This window comes from Cynocephalus volans, chromosome 10, assembly GCF_027409185.1.
Source record: "Cynocephalus volans isolate mCynVol1 chromosome 10, mCynVol1.pri, whole genome shotgun sequence".
Classification (NCBI taxonomy): domain Eukaryota; kingdom Metazoa; phylum Chordata; class Mammalia; order Dermoptera; family Cynocephalidae; genus Cynocephalus; species Cynocephalus volans.
This window is the reverse complement of record NC_084469.1, coordinates 109400499-109419583: the sequence shown is the minus strand read 5'-3', so window position 1 is coordinate 109419583 and position 19085 is coordinate 109400499. Positions and strand designations below refer to the sequence as shown.

The window sequence follows — 19085 nt, the reverse complement described above, 5'->3', positions numbered from 1 at the left end:
TCCCCAATACACTGGAATATTATGCAGCCATGAAAAGGAATGCAGCTCTGACACACAGTGCAACATGGATGCACCTCAAAAGCATCATGCCGAGTGAAGGAAGCCAGACACGAAAGGCCACGTGGTGTATGATTCCATTTATATGAAATGTCCAGAACAGGCACATCCATGGGCACGTGCTACAAGGCTGCAGAAAAGCCCAGCTGGAGCTAGTAATAGCATCACGTAGGGACCATGGTCTTAGACCCGGCCCCGAGCCATCACAGGAACAGAGGCAGAGGAGATTGGAGTCAGGAAGAAACAGTGCAACCCAGGATGAGCTAACCCATGAGGGCAAAGCCAAGGCAGATGGGCAGAGTGGAGGGGGTGGGTGCCGGGACCCTCTGTGAGCCGAGTCCACAGAGGAAACAGGGCCCAGCAGCCATGAGCAGCCCTGCTGGCCATTTCTGGGGCTGGGGATGTGTGTCCAGGATCCACCAGAGTCGAGGGGCATGCTCACCACTAGCAGAAGGGCCCTGGTTTGTCTCTATGGATGTGCCTGTTTTGGACATTTCATGTTAATGGAATCACACACTGTGTGGCCTTTTATGTCTGGCTTCTCTCATTCAGTGCATTCACATTGTAGTGTGTGTCAGGGCTTCATTCCTTTTCATGGCTGTGTAATATTCCACTGTGTGGATGGACCACATTGTGTTTATCCAGTCACCTGATAGTGGACATGCTGTTTACAAATCATTTTTATGATTGTGCAGTCATCAAAAGCCACCATGGGCTTACAACAGCCAGGCCCTGCCCGATGCCCCCAACCCTTTCCCCAACAAGGGGCTGGGCTGGTAGATTGCAGGGTGCTGAGGCCAGAAAATGCCTCAGGGCTCTCCCTCATGCCTCTGGCTAAGCGAATGTACCGATTGGGCTTGCTGGGTGTGAAATGAAATCCTGGCAGGCAGACAGCCCATGTAGTCTGGAGCAGTGTCCTTGGCCTCTCATCACAGACACTGGACAGTTTGCTAAAGGTTTTTCAGCAAGGGGCTCCATGTGGGTGTTGGGTGGTGGCCCATGTGCATGGGACAGGAACCTGGTGCAGATCCCCAAGAGGCATCCCGGGCTGATAGCAGGAAGTGGACATGAGTTGGGACAGATGCCTCCTGGATTGATCAGTATGGACACAGGATAGTTTCAAAAGAAGGCCTGGGAGTGGGGGGAGGTGAGGATGAGAAAATATAATGCCAAGAGCTGACCATTCACTGCACTGAGAAGAAGCCAGGCCTCATCTGAAGCACAATAACCCCACAACAAGGTGAAATCACTGCCTTGTTCACCCCCGTCTTAAAGATGACAAAATAGAGGCCCAGAGAGGTGGAGTGAGTGTCTCTGAGTCACCCAGCAGAGTGGGTATATTGGGGTTCTGCAGAGAAACAGAACCAATAGAACACACACACACGTGTGCGTGCACTTGTGTGCAGAATAAGATTTATTAGAAGGTATGGGCTCATGGGCCGGCCCCGTGGCTCACTCGGGAGAGTGCGGCGCTGGGAGCGCTGAAGGCCACGGGTTCGGATCCTATATAGGGATGGTGTGGGCTCATGCAATTATAGAGACTAAGTCCCATGATCCACTGTCTGCAAGCTGGAGACCTAGGAAAGCTGGTAGTGTATTTTGAAGGCCTGAGAACCAGGAGGGCCATTGGCAGGAGAATGTTGTTCCAGCTCAGCCGTCAGGCAGAGAGCAGCTTTCCTCCAGCTTTATGTTCCATTCTGACCCTCTATGGACTGGGTGGTGCCCGCGCACATTGGGGAGGGTCATCTGCTTTACTCAGTCTACCAATGCAAATGCTAATCTCTTCTAGAAACACCCTTACAGACACATCCATGAGTAGCATTTAACCAGCCATCTGGGCATTCCTTAGCCAAGTCAAGTTGACACCTAAAATTGACCATTCCAGTGGGGGAGTGGGGACTCCAGGCTGCCTGGCTGCAGCTGCCACACATTAACCCGTTGAGGTCTGATCTGAGGACAGGCTGGCCTGAGTCTCCTAGTCTGGTGAGGTCATGAAAAGAGGTTGTGAAAATCAAGAGTCCCATGGGGGCCATACTGGTCGGACCAAATCCTGCAAGGCATATCAGGTTAAATTCTGGGTGCCCCCTTTTAAGAGAACAAGACAGCTGCCTTCCAGTGTTTGAGGGATATTTGTAGGAGGGGTAGAAGCAGGAGCCTGGATGGAAGAGACAGGAGACAGGGATGCATCAGACAGGCAGTGGGACAGAGACTCGTCCTTGCAAACCCAGGTGTCCCACATTGCTCACAGATGTTGAATGGGACCTCGGATCCTGACAGCCTTAGCTTCACAGGGGTCCTTGCCCAGAAGGAGACAGGAAGGCAGGGTGGGGGTGTGGGAAGCATGGTAAGACTAGAAACACCTGGTGTGTTTCATTTGGCTGGAGCCCCAGCGTGGGGGAGTGGCCTCAGTTTCCCTGCCGGGTCTGGGAGGTGGGTGGTCCAGTCCTACTCTGTGAACCTGTGACCTTGGCATCATTGTGCAGGTACCATGCAAGCCCTGGACATGGAGCTGCTGCCATGGGAGAGCTGGCTGCTGCCCTGAGCTGACTGTCTCTCACCCCCCATGTCCCCAGCACTCAGTCCTTACTGTTTCTCTGTTTCAGCCTGAAGGAGCCCCCAGGGCGTACACCTACAGCGCTTTCTTCTGTCCCAACGGTGAGTCCCGCACACCCACCTGCCAAGGAGGGGCCACCTGGCCGGGTCAGGACTTTGGTCCTTACCCCTGTGCTGTGGCAGCTCTCCCACTGCAGAGTGAGCACCCACCCTCCCTGGGGGTGGAGGGCACAGCCATTAGGAAGTGAGATGTCCCTACCTGGGACAGTCATAAGTCAGAATGATTTACACCTCGCAGGAGTGAACACACATGAATGTAGACAATAGGCACCAAGCAAGAAAAGAGAGGAGGGGCTGCGGTCAGGAGTAGGGCTTTCCTTGGGGACCCTGGGAGGAGGAGCCCAGGATCCAGGGAAGGAAGGTGTTAGAGTCACAACAGGGAAAAGCTGTGGGAATGACAGTGACGCAGAACCGTGGAGCAGCAGAGGAGGACGTGCGGATTAAGGTGGGTTCCAGAAAGTGTGCAATCTGGGATCTGTTCCTCCCTCCACCTTTATCCCCTAAGATCTGCATTATACCTATACCTGTTCTGTAAAGAGAAAATGGGTACAGAAAGAACATGTCCAGAGAAGGGCTTGTCCAAGCCTCTGCCTGGCGGGGTCAGGGGAATGCTGACTGAACATGAGCCTGGGATGCCTGTAGGAGGGTTCACCCCTTCCCCTTGCAGCCCCTCCCCAAGGAGCCGTCTGGCTTGGAGCTCGGCTAGAACAGGCACTGAGCAGTCACCTGGCCAGCTTTGTCATGGAGCAGGACTGAGAATCTAAGCTGGCATCCCTGGGCAATCCTGACCCTGCCCCCCACCCCCCAGGTAATCTATCTCCGCATTGCCACGGTGTTCAACATGCTGGGTCCCCAGAGCCACAGCACACTCTGGATGCAAGCTTCCCCTTGACAGTTTTCCCCCTTTTTTCTTTAAATAGCATTATGTCACATTGTGCTCAAGTGATTTTTTTTGTTTTGGGGTTTCTTTCTTGTTTTTTGTTTTTTTTATTTTTTGTTTTTGTTTTTTGCTGCTGGCCAGTACAGGCATCCAAACCCTTGACCTTGGTGTTATAATACCACTCTAACCAACTGATGTTTTTGTTTTTGCTTTTTGTCGGCCCATATGGGAATGAATCAAATGATTTTTGATAAAGGCACAAAAGCAATTCATTAGAGAAAGCATAGCCTGTTCAGCAAATGGTGCTGGAGCGACTGGCTATCCTTCAGCAAAAACATAAAGCTCAACTCCAAAATCATGCCTTACACAAAAATGAACTCAAAATGGATCATAGACTTACATGTAAAACTGTAAAGTGTTTAGGAAAAAAAAAATCCCTGGGATCTAGGAGTAGGCAACGATTTCTTAGATTTGACACTAAAAGGTGTGATCTATAAAAGGAAACACTGATGAATAGAGCTTGTCAAAATAAAAAGGTTTGCTCTGCAAAAGACCCTGTTAAAAGAAGGAAATACAAGCTACAGTCTGGGAGAAAATATTTGCAAACCTGTATCTGACAAAGGACTAGTATCTTGAATATATAAAGAGCAGTGAATAAAACAAACAACCAATTAGAAAGTGGGCAAAAGAAGTAAACAAACATTTCACCAGAGAAGATATGCAGATGGCAAATAAACACATAAAAATGTGTCCAACATCAATAGTCATTAGGGAAATGCAAGTTAAAGCACAATGAGATATCCCTACATGCTTATAAGAATAGCTCAAATAAAAAATAGCAACACCAAATGCTGGCAAGGATGTGGAGAAAGACCACTTATACATTGCTGGTGGGAATGTAAAATAGTACAACCACTTTTGGTGGTTTCTTTAAAAGCTAAACTTAAAACTACCACACCACCCAGCAATTGCACTCCTGAGCATTTATCCCAGAGAAACATAAAATTACGTTCATGAAAAAATCTTTACACAGGTGTTTTTATCAATTTTATTTGTAATAGCTCAAAACTGGAAACAGCGCAGATGTCCTTTGGTGGGTGAATTATTAAACAAACTCTGGTTCATTCATATCTTGGAATATTACTCACCAATAAAAAAGAACAAACTATTGATAAACACAGAAACTTGGATAAATCTTGGATGAAGGGAATTGAGTTTGTAAACAAATCCCAAAAGGGTGCATAAAGGATTCCATTTTTAGAACATCTTTGAAATGACAATATTTTATAAATGGAGGTCATATTAGTGGTTGCTAAGGGTTAGGGAGAGGGCAGGGGAAGGAGGGGATGTATATGTTCATAACAGGATCAGTACCTTGACTGGTAGTGGATACACAAACTTACATATGTGATAAATTGTATGGCACACACACACACACACACATACAGAAGTAAAAATAAAATTGGAGAAATTTAAATAAAATTGGTGGATTGTATCAATGTCAATATCCCGATCATGATGTTGTACTAGAATTTTGCAAGATGTTACCATTGCAGGAAACTGGTACACAGATTTCTTTGAATTATTTCTTATAATCCCATGTGAACATTTCAGTAAAACTTTAAAGATATTTTTTAAAAGCAAGACATATGTACAAACACAGTATGATTTCACTTATATGAGGTACTTAGAGTAGTCAAAAGTCATAGAGACAGAAAGTAGAACGGTAGGTGCCAGAGGCTGGGAGAGAAGGGGGATGGGGAGTAAATGTTTAAAAGGGGACACAGTTTCAGTTTGGGAAGATGAAAGAGTTCTGGAGATGGATGATGGTGATGGTTGCACAATAATGTGAGTGTGTTTAATGCCATTGAAGTTTACACTTAAAAATGGTTAAGATGGTAAATTTTATGTTATGTGTATTTTATCACAAAAAATTTGGGGGGGAGGGCAAAAGCAATATATATGTATTAGAGGAAATTTGGAAAGATTGAAAGAAGGAAAAAATATCTCCTCCAGGTCACACCCAAAGATGACCTTTGACATTTTGTATTTGCTTCCATAGGGTTGGTTATTGTTGGTTTTAACATAGTTATGAGCTCATGTGCAATATAATTTTATATCCTGCCTTTTTCATTCAACACATCCTGAGCACTTTCTCTTATTATAAAGTCTTTATGAACAGCATTTTCAAACATCTTTAGTATGTTTCTTTTAGACTGCTCCATAATTTGACCATTATGGAATGTTTTGGACCTCACTGTTGGTCATTAATATAGTGTTTTAATTTTTTTATATCATAACTAACACTGGGATGAACACATTTGAACTCAAAGTAAAGCCAATAAAAATTTCTCTCTCTCTCTCTCTCTCCCCCCCCTCCTTCCCTCCCTCCCTCTCTTTCTTTCTTTCTTTTTTGGTGGCTGGCCAGTATAGGGATCCAAATCCATGACCTGGTGTTATAAGGCTGCACTCTAAACAACTGAGCTAACTGGCCAGCTTTTTTTTTTTTTTTTTTTTTTTTTTACTTTTTTCCTTCACTTTTAACATGTTTATTGGAGAATAATTGACATCAATAAATTGCTCATATTTTAAGTGTAGAATTTGTTAAGCTTTGACATGTGCACTTGTGAACCCATCACCACAATTAAGATAATGAACATTTCCATCACCCCCCCCAAAAGTCATGCCCCTTTGTAATCTCTCACCCCTGTCTGCCTTGTCACTAGGTATCACTCATCTGCTTTCTGTCTCTATAGATTGGTTTGCACTTTCTAGAATTTTATATGGATGGGGTCAGACAGCATGTACTCTTTATGTCTTGTTTCTTTCACTCAGCATAATAATTTTGAGATTCACGCATATTGCATGTATCAATAATTCAATCATTTTAAGGCTGAGTAGGATTCCATTGAATGAATTATCACGATTTATTTATTCATTTATTTTGTCAATGGAAATTCAAGTTGTCTCCAGTTTGGGGCCATTTCAAATAAAGCTGTTATGAACATTCTTGTGCAAGTCTTTGTATGGGTAATACACTTTCTTTTCTCTTGAGTCAATACCTAGGAGTAGAATAGCTAAATTGCAATAGTAAATAGCTAATTGCTAAAACCATTTTTGCATTTTCACCTACAGAGTGTGAGAGTTCCAGTTCTTCCCCATTCTCATCAACACTTAGTATTGTCAGTCTTTTTAATTTTAGCCATTCTAATAGATGTCTAGTGGCATCGCACCATGGTTTCAATTTTTATTTCCATCATACTAATGATGTTAAGCATATTTTCATGCACTTATTTACTATTAGCATATCTTTTTTTTTTTTTTTTTTTGGTGAAATGTCTGCTGAGATCTTTCGGCTTTTTTTAATTGAGTTGTTTATTGAACTTTGGGAATTTAAAAAATATATTCTGGATAAATGCTTTGCAAAGATGTTTCTCCCAGTCTGTGGCTTGTCTTCAATCTCTTCATATAGTGTCTTTCAAGAAGCAGATGTTTTTCATTTTGATGAGGTCCAGTTTATCATTTTTTCCTTTTATGGATTATGCTTTTGTTGTGTCTAAGAAATCTTTGCCTAATCTTGTTTTCATCTTGATGTTTCATAGTTTTAGATTTTACATTCATAAAATGGTTATGATCCATTTTGAGTTAAGTTTGGGTACCATGCAAAGTATGGATCAAAATTCACTTTTCTACATATGGGTAACCAATAGTTCCAGCACCATTTACTTAAAAGACTTTCCTTTCTCTATAAAATTGCCTTCGGACCTTTTTTTGATCTCCCTATTCTGTTTCATGGATGCAACTGTCTTTCTTGACACCAACATCACATTGTGGTGATTGCCACAACTTTACAGTAAGTCAGTGTCAGATGGTGTGAGTCCTTCAGCTTTGTTCTTCTTTATCAAAGTTGTTTGGGCTCTTCTAGGTCCTTTACACTTTCATATAAATTTTGGAATCAGTTCAGTGATTTCTCCAAAAGAGACTGCTGGAATTTTGATGGAGATTGCATTGAGTCTGTAGGCCCTACAGACTCAATTGATGGGAAAGATTGATGTCTTCACAATATTGTCTTTTGATGCTGAGAAAAGTCTAGATCTACACTGAACTGGATCTTGCTTAGTTTCTTTCAGGAGAGTTTTTGTTTGTGTTAGCAAAACTTTTAAAAAAAATTTTTTTAGGGTTTAACTTTTTAAAAAATTTTTTAAATTTTATAATTGCACAATGTAAATTTTATTTGTGGCCCTTTACAATTTCTCTCTAACCCCCCTCCCTTTTCCACCTCTGGTGTCCCCAGTTCCATTCTCTCCTTTTGAGGAGCTTATTTTGATTGTTCTTTTTTTTTATTATTTTCCTTTCCTTTTCTCTCTCTCTTTCTTTCTTTCTTTTCTTTCTTCTTCTCTCGTCATTTCTTTGTTTGTCTTTTCTTTTCAGCTCCCACTTATGAGTGAGGACATGCAGTATTTCTTTTTCTGTACCTGGGTTATTTCACTTAACATAATTTTTTCTAAGTTCACCCATGCTGCTGTGAATTTCGGTGGCATTTTGCAGTTTTCAGCATCTTCACATCTTTGGTTGGATTTATCCTTGTGGGCTGTCTTTTGCATCCTTTGTATGCTGTTGGCAATGTTGTTGTTCACCCAGCACCATTCCATCATGCTTCCTGCAGCTGTGTGCCCAGCCACAGTGACACCTGCCCCCTGTGGTCCTGATGTTCACCTCCGAGTACAGGCAGGGGGAGGTGAGATGCCTCCAGGTGCCCTCTCAACACCCCACCTCCTTTCCTCCATCCAGAGAGAGTCCACATCTCCACCCCAAACAAGTACGAGTTCCAGTATGTGCAGCGTCCACCACGCCTCACCCATTTTGACGTGGCTGTGCGAGCCCACAATGATGCCCACGTGGCCTTGTCCTCTGGGCCCCAGGACACAGCGGGCATGATTGAGATCGTCCTTGGGGGCCACCAGAACACCAGGTCATGGATCTCCACCAGCAAGATGGGCGAGCCTGTAGCCAGCGCACACACGGCCAAGATCCTCTCCTGGGATGAATTCAGAACATTCTGGATCAGCTGGCACGGTGGGCTCATCCAGGTACAGTGGGACTGGCTGGGGTGGGAATGAAAACCTCATGTGTCTCTGGTATTTCTTGCTTCCTGTTCTGTGCCAGGCTCTGATGGGGAGGAGAGTGTGGGGAAAAGCAAGGGGAAACAGGATGGACCACATCAAATTGTTCACAGCCTGGAGGTACTTACAAAAAAAAATGTAGTAACAGCTGTGGCAGAGGAAGCACCCGGGGATCTGGGAGTAGATGGGCACTGGGTGGTCAGGGAGAAAGACACTGTGGGTGCAAGCAGGTGGAATGGGGGCTGGGGGTGCTTTTTGGACCCGAGAAAGTGTATATGGAAAAGGAGCAGCTAACACAGCTTCCTAGAGGAGGGACATAGCCAAACTGGGTGTTGAAGTATGAATTGGAGATCACCAGGCAAGACAGGGAGGAGAGAATGTTCCAGGCAGAGGGAATAGCATGTGCAAAGGCCTAGAGGTTCCAGAGAGCCCGGAACCTCTGGGCCTTTGGGTGATTTTGGAATCTGCAGATGCCACACTTGTGTCTCCGTTGGCAATTTGATGGACATGGCCACCTCTAGTTTCTCTCACCTCTGACTCCCTGAGAACCCCGCCTTGCACTATGAGCATGGCTGAAGCCTGGGACCTTGGCCTGGTAGCCGGTGTCCCTCTGCCTGAGCAGCAGTGTGCTTCCTGCCAACGTTGGTCCTTTTTCCAGGTTGGTCATGGTCCAGAACCATCCAACAAGTCTGTCATTGTGGCTTGGACCCTCCTGAGGCCGCCAGAGGTCCAGTTCATTGGCTTCTCCACCGGCTGGGGCTCCATGGGCGAGTTCCGCATCTGGAGGAAAATGGAGGCGGACGAGAGCTACGGGGAGGCCTTCACTCTGGGGGTCCCGCACGGTGCCATCCCTGGGTCCGAGCGGGCTGCTGCCTCCGTTATAGGTGCGTCTGCCCCTCAGCCTGTCTTGGGGAGGACTGGGGTGAGCGCTCAGGTCCACCCCAGGTTCAATCTCAAGCTGGGTTTTGCTGAGGACCTGTGCCCCTGGGGTCCACCCATGCACCCACTCGCTCACCTGACATGCAGCTTCTGCTGCCTTCTCTGTGTCCAGCCACGTGCTGAGAACTGAGGGCAGTGCCAGGGCTGATCACAATCCTGCCCCTGAGGGGACAAGAGAGAGAGAGAGAGAGAGAGCTTTTAGAAATGCATCGATATGTTTGGAAACTTTTTAAAAAATCAAAACACTCATGGTTAAAGAGAAGATTACATTTTATTTTGGAAATTAGAAAAAAATTATCTAGGATGGCAAAAGAATGACTGTATTGACATACCAGAGTTGTGGGATACAGCTAAAGACAAACTTAGAGGGCAATGCATAGCCTTACACACACTTATTTTAAAAGCCAGAAAGATGGGGCTGGCCGGTAGCTCAGCTGGTTAGAGCATGGTGCTGATAACACCAAAGTCCAAGGTTCCATCCCTGCACCAGCCAGCTGCCAAATAAATAAATAAATAAATAAAGATAAAAAGCCAGAAAGAAAAAAGCATTCAACCAAATAAAAAACTAGAGAAAGAACTCCCAGCTTAAAACTAAAGAACACAGAAGGAGGCGTGTAGCAGAGGGTGTCACCAAAGCTGAGACACCGGGTGGTCTGAATGAGTAGTGGGTACAATCTGGTCCCAGAGGCCGGCACCAGCAGTCAGAGGTTGGGTGGCTGATGACAGGGCACAGGGGGGCTCCCATCTCTGGGGAAAGCTGCTTCTGTGCTCCATCAGGATAGGACAAGCTCCAGCCCAAACCCTCTTCTCCTTCCCACCAGGAGATGTCATGGGGCCCACCCTGAACCACCTCAACAATCTCCTGCGGCTGCCCTTTGGCTGCGGAGAGCAAAATATGATCCACTTTGCTCCCAACGTCTTTGTCCTGAAGTATCTTCAGAAAACCCGGCAGCTCAGTCCCGAGGTGGAGAAGGAGACCACCGACTACCTGCTGCAAGGTATTGGGGAAGAACTGCCTGGATGGAGGGGGCGGGAGGGAGGCAGCCTTCCGCAGAGGGACATGCTGGGGTGACCCACACACCAGTGGACAAAAGGAGCTGTTCAGGGTGGCCCCAATCTGGTAACTGTCAGCAGGAGCCTGGTGTCCGTGGCTGTTAGAGTCTGAACGCTGGCGCTCGGCCATGCAGATGGGAACAGCAACTTTTCAAAATGTAATTTTTGGTTTATTTTTGTAATGAAAGGACATAAAAAACGTTTTATTATTATTATTTTTTTATGTTTGGCATGAAGATTCGAACCCGTGACCTTGGTGTTATAATGCTCTGCTCTAACAAACTGAGCTAACCACCCAGCCCCCTCTAAAGGGCATTTAAAAAAGAAAAAAGAGAGAGCTGGCCAGTTAGCTCCGCTGGTTAGAGCGCAGTGTTATAACACCAAAGTCACAACTTCAGATCCCCACACTGGCCAGTTGCCAAAAAAATAAATACAAAAAGAAAAGAGAAAATAATTCTGTATCACCCCCATCATTGTTGGCTCTGGATTAGCACAAGTTAGCTTTGCTGCTCTTGGTGCCCTATAACAGGGCATCCTATGGTGCTCCCCCACCCCGAGCTGTGTGTGTAAGACTTGTCCACTGGGCTCTGGGAGCCATCATCCATTTAGCCCCATTGCTGTGCGGAAGGACCATGGTCTGTGTGTCTGTTGATGGGCATTTGAGCAGTTTCCAATTCAGGGCTTTAGAATGGTGCTGCTGTGAATCATCCTATTCACGTGCTTGGCGAAAACACATCTGAATTTCTGGGGGGTGCGTACCAGGAGTGGAATCACTAGGTCTCGGGGTGTTTTCAGTTTGTAATCATTTTTGAGGTTATGCTGTTTGCCCATCAAATATATTTATGGAGTACAACATACTGAATTCTCCCCTTGGACATGTTGGGGTTATTTCCAGTTTTGTTTTTGTTTCTTAAATAATGCAGCACTGAACATCTTCAGAGTAATTAACACAGCATTGAACATCTTCAGAGGCAAATGACAAGATTTGAACATCTTCAGAAATAATTAACATAGCACTTGAATAATTGACGTACCATTCTTCAGAAATAAATAATGCAGCACTGAACATCTTCAGAAATAATTAACAAAGGATTAAACACCTTCTGTTACCATAAATCAGGTCTTCAGGGTAGGGAACAATCCCATGTGTGGAGGGCAGGGCCTCTGAGTGCCTTGTCTGTCCCCTCTGCCCATCTTGGCCCCACAGGGAGGGGACACGGAGGAGGATGCAGCCTTAGTCATGGGCACCTGCTTTGTAACCTCATATAGGGCATGTTCTTCTCAGTGCCTCAGTTTCCCATCTGCTCAATAAGGAAGTTAAATCAACTGATCCCAAGGTCCTGGGGCCTCCCAGGGCTTGCTTCTGGCCTAGGCTGGAGCTGGAATGAAAAAGGAGCTTCAAGGGGGCTCGACCCAGCTACAAAGCTCTCCTGGGCTCCCCTCAGTCCAAGTGTGGGGGACGGCCAGAGTAGTCAGGTCACTGCCCAAGGGAAATGAGAACCTTAGATATCTCCACCACCAGGAAGGACCCGTGGGTGCCCAGCTCAGACAATGCTGGGCCCCTCTCAGATGGGGAAACTGAGACATATGAGCACCTCAATTACTGGGGCCAGTCTGGGGTTCCTGACTCCTGGCTGTTAGGGTTCCCACAGTGACTCTGCTCCTTTATAAGATTTCTGAAGTGGCCCTGATGATCTAGAATCATCCATTCTCATGGATGGGAAAATTAAAAGGAAAACATTTATAATGAGGAAGGTACAAATCTCAGATGGAAAAAGAAATAGTCGGTTTGCCGCAGGCTGAAAATCTGGCTTCGTGAGGCTGAAACATCAACTGTGAACTTGGAAGACCAAGTCCGCTTGGGCTGGGACCTGGGGGCTCAGGCTGTCACTTATGAGGGTGTAGAGGTGGGTGGGCACTAACTGTCTGGGGCTAGGCACACCTTGGTGCACTCATCTGGGCTCAGGGACTTAAATGTCACCCAGAGTCAAAGGAGCCCTGCTTGTGAATGGCAGCCTGGACTCCCGGGGACAGCAGGACCCTGTGTCCCTCCTGGCTTTGGTGGTTGCTGGTGTTCCTTGGCTTGCAGATGCCCCTCCCCATCCTCTGCCTCCGTGGTCACATGGCCACCTTCTCTGTGTCTGATTCCCTTTCTTCTCTCTTACAAGGACACCTGTCATTGGATTTAGGGCTGATCCTAAATCTAGGATGGTCTCATCTTGAAATCCTTTAATTACACCTTCAAAGATCATTATTCCCTATAAGGTCCCATTTTGAGGTTCTGGGTGGATGTGAATTGTGAGTGGGGGGATACTGTCCACCCCGTAGAGAGCTCCTCTTGCCACTTGCCCATCCCTGTGCAAGCAGCTCCATCTTTCCAGAGACTCAGGCCACAGATCCCGGTGCCCTCGGGTCCTTCTTTCTTTCCCTCCTACCTGTGCTCAGCTGGGCAGCTCCACCCACACCACAGAACTACTTCTCACCTCCCGTCCTAGCCGATCCCAGTCCCCACCTTCCCTGCCTCCTGCCCGGACCCTGCAATCCACCCACTATGTCTTCTCCCTCCTGCCCCTCCCCCACTCACCTCCCTCCCACGTCCCCTGCTGCCCTCACATGATAAACTCCCAGCCCAGCCTTGGGGGCCTGTGTGGCCCACCCAGCCAGCCTCCCTGTCCTCCCCCCTTGCTCCTTGCTCCGGCCACTCTGGCACTTTCTGTTCTCCCAGCTCGCCAGGCTCTGGCTGTACCCTAGGGACCAGGAGTCACAAAGGGGCAATGTCAGAAGACAAGAGATAAATAAAGTAAGATATAGCCACCCTAGATGTGGTGTGGGCAGTTCCAAGTACCCCAGATATGGCAGCTTCGGGGACCCCAGATGTGGGTGTGGGGCAGTTTCAAGCACCCCAAATGTGATGTGGGCAGTTTCAGGGGCCACAGATGTGGGTGTGGGACAGTTTCAGACACCCCAAATGTGGTGTGGGCAGTTTCAGGGGTCGCAGATGTGGGTGTGGGACAGTTTCAGACACCCCAAATGTGGTGTGGGCAGTTTCAGGGACCCCAGATGTGGGTGTGGGACAGTTTCAAGCACCCCAGATGTGTGGGGCAGTTTCAGGGATCCCAGATGTGGTGTGGGGCAGTTTCAGGGATCCCAGATGTGGTGTGGCATCATTTGGAGGTCCAGGGGTGGAGGGCTGCAGAGCAGCATGGGACCCCGTGGGCAGGCCTGGCATGAGTCACTCAGCAGGGCTTGGTCCCTCTCTCGCCCTGCAGGCTACCAGAGGCAGCTGACCTACAAGCACCAAGACGGCTCCTACAGCGCATTCGGGGAGCGGGACGCTTCGGGGAGCATGTGGTGAGTCCCCACATCCCCGGACCTGGCTGCAGAGGCTCCCCTACCCAATGCCACAGCCTTGTGTCCAGCACAGTGTGGCCTGATCCCAGGGGGGGACAGGGAACCTGGCTGGAAAGTGGAGACTGTGGTGGTCCCAGCGCTGGGGATTGGGAGGGACAAATGCAGGGGGCGCTGAGGGCGGGCACAGAGCAGGCAATGGTACTGTTACTTTCTCCATGTTGGTGTTGTTGTTGTTACCATGGTGAGTAGGAGCCACTCTCCCGCCCTACCCCTCAGGAGTGAGCCCTGGGCACTCCGGGCCTCCTCTCAACCCACTAGACCTGGAAATGGGGGTGACCCGAGCAGGAGGAGAAGGGCAGGGAGAGGGGGTCAGAGACCACTGTCTGCAGGAGGAGCGGCCTGGGGTCCCATTTCCCTGGTAAGTGGCTCTCCCCAGATGTGGGGGGTCAGCCAGAGCAGGGAGGGCCCAGCTGGGGGCCGGGTGTACCTGCGTCTTGTGCTCTGGGATCCTCAGGCCACCCAATTCCTATGCCCATCCCCGACTTCCCCTCAGAGGGTGCCACCCTGGCAGCACCTACAGCAGCTGTGGGCATGGAAACCACCCTGCCCTTACTCCAACAGTGTCCACTGCTCAGCTGCAGTGCCAGGGCTTGGGGCAGCGGGAGACAAGCCTGGCTGAGCCCTACCCTGTGGTGAACCCAGGCAGGTGACCTGCCCAGTTCCTCACCCCCCAGGCACCCAACAGCCCACCCACTGTCCCAGTTCTGGTCCCAGGGCCCTGTCTTGCTGACAGCCATGACACAAGGGCCCATTCACGCCCCAGAAAGCAGAGGCCCCCGCTCACCCTGGAGGACAAATAAAGCTGCTGACTCATTCCCCGAAAGCTGGCAGAGCCCTGGCAGCCACAGGAAACCTCTACTGGCCAGAATTAGTGACTCGTGATTCCCTGTACATGCTCCTACTGTGCGTCCGCACAGACAGCAGCTGGCAGTGGGACTAAACCCACAGCGTGAGTAAGAAAAATCAGATTGCACCGTGTTCATGGAAATGTAATACCCAGCAGCTCCCGCTCCCCCTTTCCCTGTGAAACGTTCCTGTTGGTCTCCGAGCATGGACCTCTTCCTGGGGACCCTCTAGGACATGGGTGCAGTAAGAACAAGGCAGTGGGAGTGGCGCCCACCCTGAAGCTGGGCAGCTGGGCTCTGTCTCATGTGAGCTGTGTGGCTTTAGACCTGACGCTCAGCCTCTCTGAGCCGTGTTTCTTCAATGCACATCCTCTCAGGACCCAGATTCAGGAGGCCATGGGATAAGCATGTGGCATGCTCAGCGCAGTACTGGGTACCCAGCACAACTGCTTCCTCTAAATACTTGGCTGGGAGGTCCAAAATCCATCCTGGAAGCCTCAAAATTCAGGATCTGTTATACATGGATTCCTGTGTATCCAATGTACAGTAGTCCCCGCTTATCTGGGGGTGAGGAGAGAGCTTCCCAAGACCCCCAGTGGGTGCCTGAAACCATGGATAGTACCAAACTCTATATACACGATGTTTTTCCTACACATACATACCTATGATGAAGTTTAATTTATAAATTCAATTTGGCACAGTAAGATTAACAATAATAACAAATAATAAAAAAGAACAATTATAACAATACACTGTAACAATAGTTATGTGAATGTGCATTCTCTCTCTCTCAATATCTCACGGTATTGTGCTCACCTATTTTTGGACTGTAGTTAAAACCATGGAAAGCAAAACCGTGGATAAGGAGGGACTACTGTACATTCATACATTCATTCATTTAGTTTTTTGCTTGACAATGAATGCCTACTACGTTCCTGGTCCTGTTCTTGTCCTGGAAAAAGAAGGAAGCCATGGTTTCTGCTTCCAGGTGCTCACTGTCCAGCAAGGGCGAGACTCTGTACAAGATGTAATAGTTATCTACTGCTGTGTAACAAGTTACCTCCAAACATAGCCATTTAGAAACAACATTTATTATCTCAGTTCTTGTAGGTCAGGAATTCAGAAGTGGCTTAGCTGGATGTTCCTGGCTTAAGATCTTTTTGAAGTTGCAGTCAAGGTGTTGGCTGGGGCCATAGTCATCTGAAGATTCAATTGGGTCTGGAAGACTTGTTTCCAAGCTGGGTCACTCACACGGCTGTTGGTGGGAGGCCTCAGTTTCTCACCATGTGGACTTCTCCAGAGGGCTGGCTTGAGCATCCTCACAACATGGCGGTTAGTTTCCCCTCCATGAGCAATCTAAGAGCAAAAGCAAGGAAGCTACCCCAATGCCTCTGGTCATTTGGTCTCACAGGTCACACTCTCTTCTGCCACATTCTGTTCTTTAGAAGCGAGTCACTAAGAACACCCTATGCCCAAGGAGAGGGGAATTAGGCTCTACCTCTTGAAAGGAGGAGTACTGAGGCATTTGTGGATATATTTATATGTGACTGCACAAGGTGTGTAATTTCCTATACCTACAAAACAAAGCAAGCAGGGTAAGGGATGGAGAGGGATGGGGAGGCCACATTTATATGGGGTAGTCAGGAAAGGTCTCCTGGAGGAGGTGAGGGAGGAGCCATGTGAAAATCCAATGTCAGAGGGAATAGGCAGTGCAAAGGCCCTGAGGCAGGACCGAGCCTGATGAGTTGGAGCCACAGAAGGGAGGCCAGTGTGGCTGGAGCAGTGCAGGCCAGGAGGAGAGTGGCCCAGCACTCAGGAGGAGAAGGCGGCAGGGCCAGACTGAGCAGGGCGAGGAGTTTGGATTTGATTCTGGGTGGAACCAGATGCCACTGGAGGGCTTGGAGCAGAGCATGGCTGAGATCCACGCCATGGTGGGTCCTGTGCATGTGTGTGTTTAATTGATACAAATAGACTTTACTTTTTAGAATGGTTTTAAGCTTATCAAAAAACTGAGCAGGTAAAACAGAGTTCCCATACAGCCCTTCTCCCCCATGCACTGTTCCCCTATTATGGACTTTTTGCATTCCGTGGGGTACATTTGTTACAACACTGATACATTATTGTTAACTGAGGTCTGTAGTTACATTAGGGCTCACTCTCAGTGTTGTACACTCTATGGGTTTGGACAAATGTGCAGTGTCATATAGCTACCATTGTAAATTGTAGAAAATATTTTCACTGCCCCCAAAATCCCCTTTGCTCTTTGTTCCACCTCTTCATCCCTTCCCTCCTCCACTCGGAACCCCTGCCAACCAGTGATCGCTTTACTATCTCTGTAGTTTTCCCTTTTCCAGAGTGTCATAGAATTGGAATCATACAGTGCATGCCTTCTCCATTTCCGTGGTTGACCAGTGTGGGGATCCAAACCCTTGACCTTGGTGTTCAGGCTGGCTTCCTTAGCTCAGCAACATGCATTTAAGTTTCCTCCATGTCTGCGTGCCTCCAGAGCTCATTTGTTTTTGTCACTGGGTGACACTCCATGGTGTGGATGTAGCACAATGTCTTTATCCCTGTTTGTGTTTTTAAAATGGTAAAGTAGAGAGCATGGTGTGGCAGAATGTGGGAATTCCACGATTCCCAGCGTGCGGGTGGCCAAGTCCCAGCTTTGCCTCATGTCCCTGCAATGCATGCAAGCTTGGAGTTTCCTCTGGCTGCTGCGTACAGAGCAGGAGATGGGGCAGGGGCAGCCCCAGGAGACGGGAGCCATGGGGTGGCCTGGTTGGTTCAGGGACCACAGGAGTAGAGAGAAGGGGATGGGTTCTAGGTATTTGGGAGGGAGGGTGGCCAGGACAAGCTGACTCCTGGGGTGAGTACATGTGAGCTTTAGGTATACAGATAGTCCCTGACTTAACAATGGTTTGGCTTACGATTTTTTGACTTTGCAATGATGCAAAAGTGATACCCTGTGTCAGTCCACTTTTGTGTTACTATAACAGAATACCTGAGACTGGGTAATTTATAAAGAGCAGAAGTTTATTTGGCTCACGATTCTGGGACAGCTGCATCTGGCATGGGCCTCAGGGTGCTTCTACTCATGGCAGAAAGCAGCAGGCAGCCGGCGGGTACAAGCAGATCACATGGCGAGAAGAAGCAAGAGAGAGAGAGAGAGAGATGCCGGTGTCTTTAAAACAACCAGCTCTTGCGGGAACTAATAGAGCAAGAACTCACTACCTCCACCTCACACCGGCCATTAATCTATTCATGAGGAATCCGGCCCCATAACCCAAACTGCTCCCAACATTGCCAAGTTGGGGATCAGATTTTGACATGCGCTTTGGGGGCACAACACATCCAAATTCTATTGTATGTGTTCAGTAGAAACTGTACTTTAGTACAGCTCTCAATAAATTACGTGAGCTATTCAACACTTTAGTATAAAGCAGGCTTTGCATTGGATGATTTTGCCCAACCGCAGGCTAAGACAAGTGTTCTGAGCATGTTTAAGGCAGGCTAGGCTAAGCTGTGATGTTTGGTATGTTGGGTATATTAAGTATATTTTCAACTTACGGCTTTTCCAACTTATGATGGGTTTATCAGGATGTCACCCCATCATAAGTCGAGGAGCATCTGTATTTCAAAGCTAATGTTTCAGGTTTTGATGATTCATGTAAACAGAGCCTAGAGCCACTTGGTTTTGAAGAGAATGGAGTTCTCTTTGATCCTGGGTTTAGGGAGTTTCCTCTGCTGACAGTTTTGTTTTTCATCCCTCTGGGCTCCCTGGTTTCCATCCAGAGGTTCTCTCCTTCATGTGTCCACTCATTCATTCTCTGGCCTGCCAAATCTTACTCAGGCACCAGCTTGGGGAGGAGTGATGGATGAGGGACAGGCTGCAGAGCAGGGGTGGACAATGACATGCAGGCAGGGCTGTGGGGAGGGCAGTGGCAGTTGTGGGGATCCAGAGGCAGTGAGCCCATTCTGGAGTGATGGTGCCTGGGAGGCTCCCCCTGGGGAGGGACACCTGGGCTCAACATTGAGAGACAAATGCACCCAGATCCTGTGAAGAAAGGGGGTGGGGCACGATGCATTCTGGGCCCCAGTGGAGTTGGAAGTAACCAAAGCTAGTGAGTCACTGGCATGTTTTCAGCTGAGAGCAACAGAAAACCA

The 19085-nt window shown here is 48.0% G+C and overlaps 1 protein-coding gene across 1 annotated transcript in view; it reads left to right on the top strand.

The window, feature by feature from the left end:
* The window catches only part of CPAMD8 (C3 and PZP like alpha-2-macroglobulin domain containing 8), a 91942-nt gene that overhangs the window by 55849 nt on the left and 17008 nt on the right, over positions 1-19085 (top strand). Inside the window, 5 exon segments of the mRNA XM_063110065.1 lie at positions 2661-2712; positions 8342-8640; positions 9332-9557; positions 10434-10610; positions 13935-14016. Coding sequence (XP_062966135.1) covers positions 2661-2712; positions 8342-8640; positions 9332-9557; positions 10434-10610; positions 13935-14016 — 836 coding nt within the window.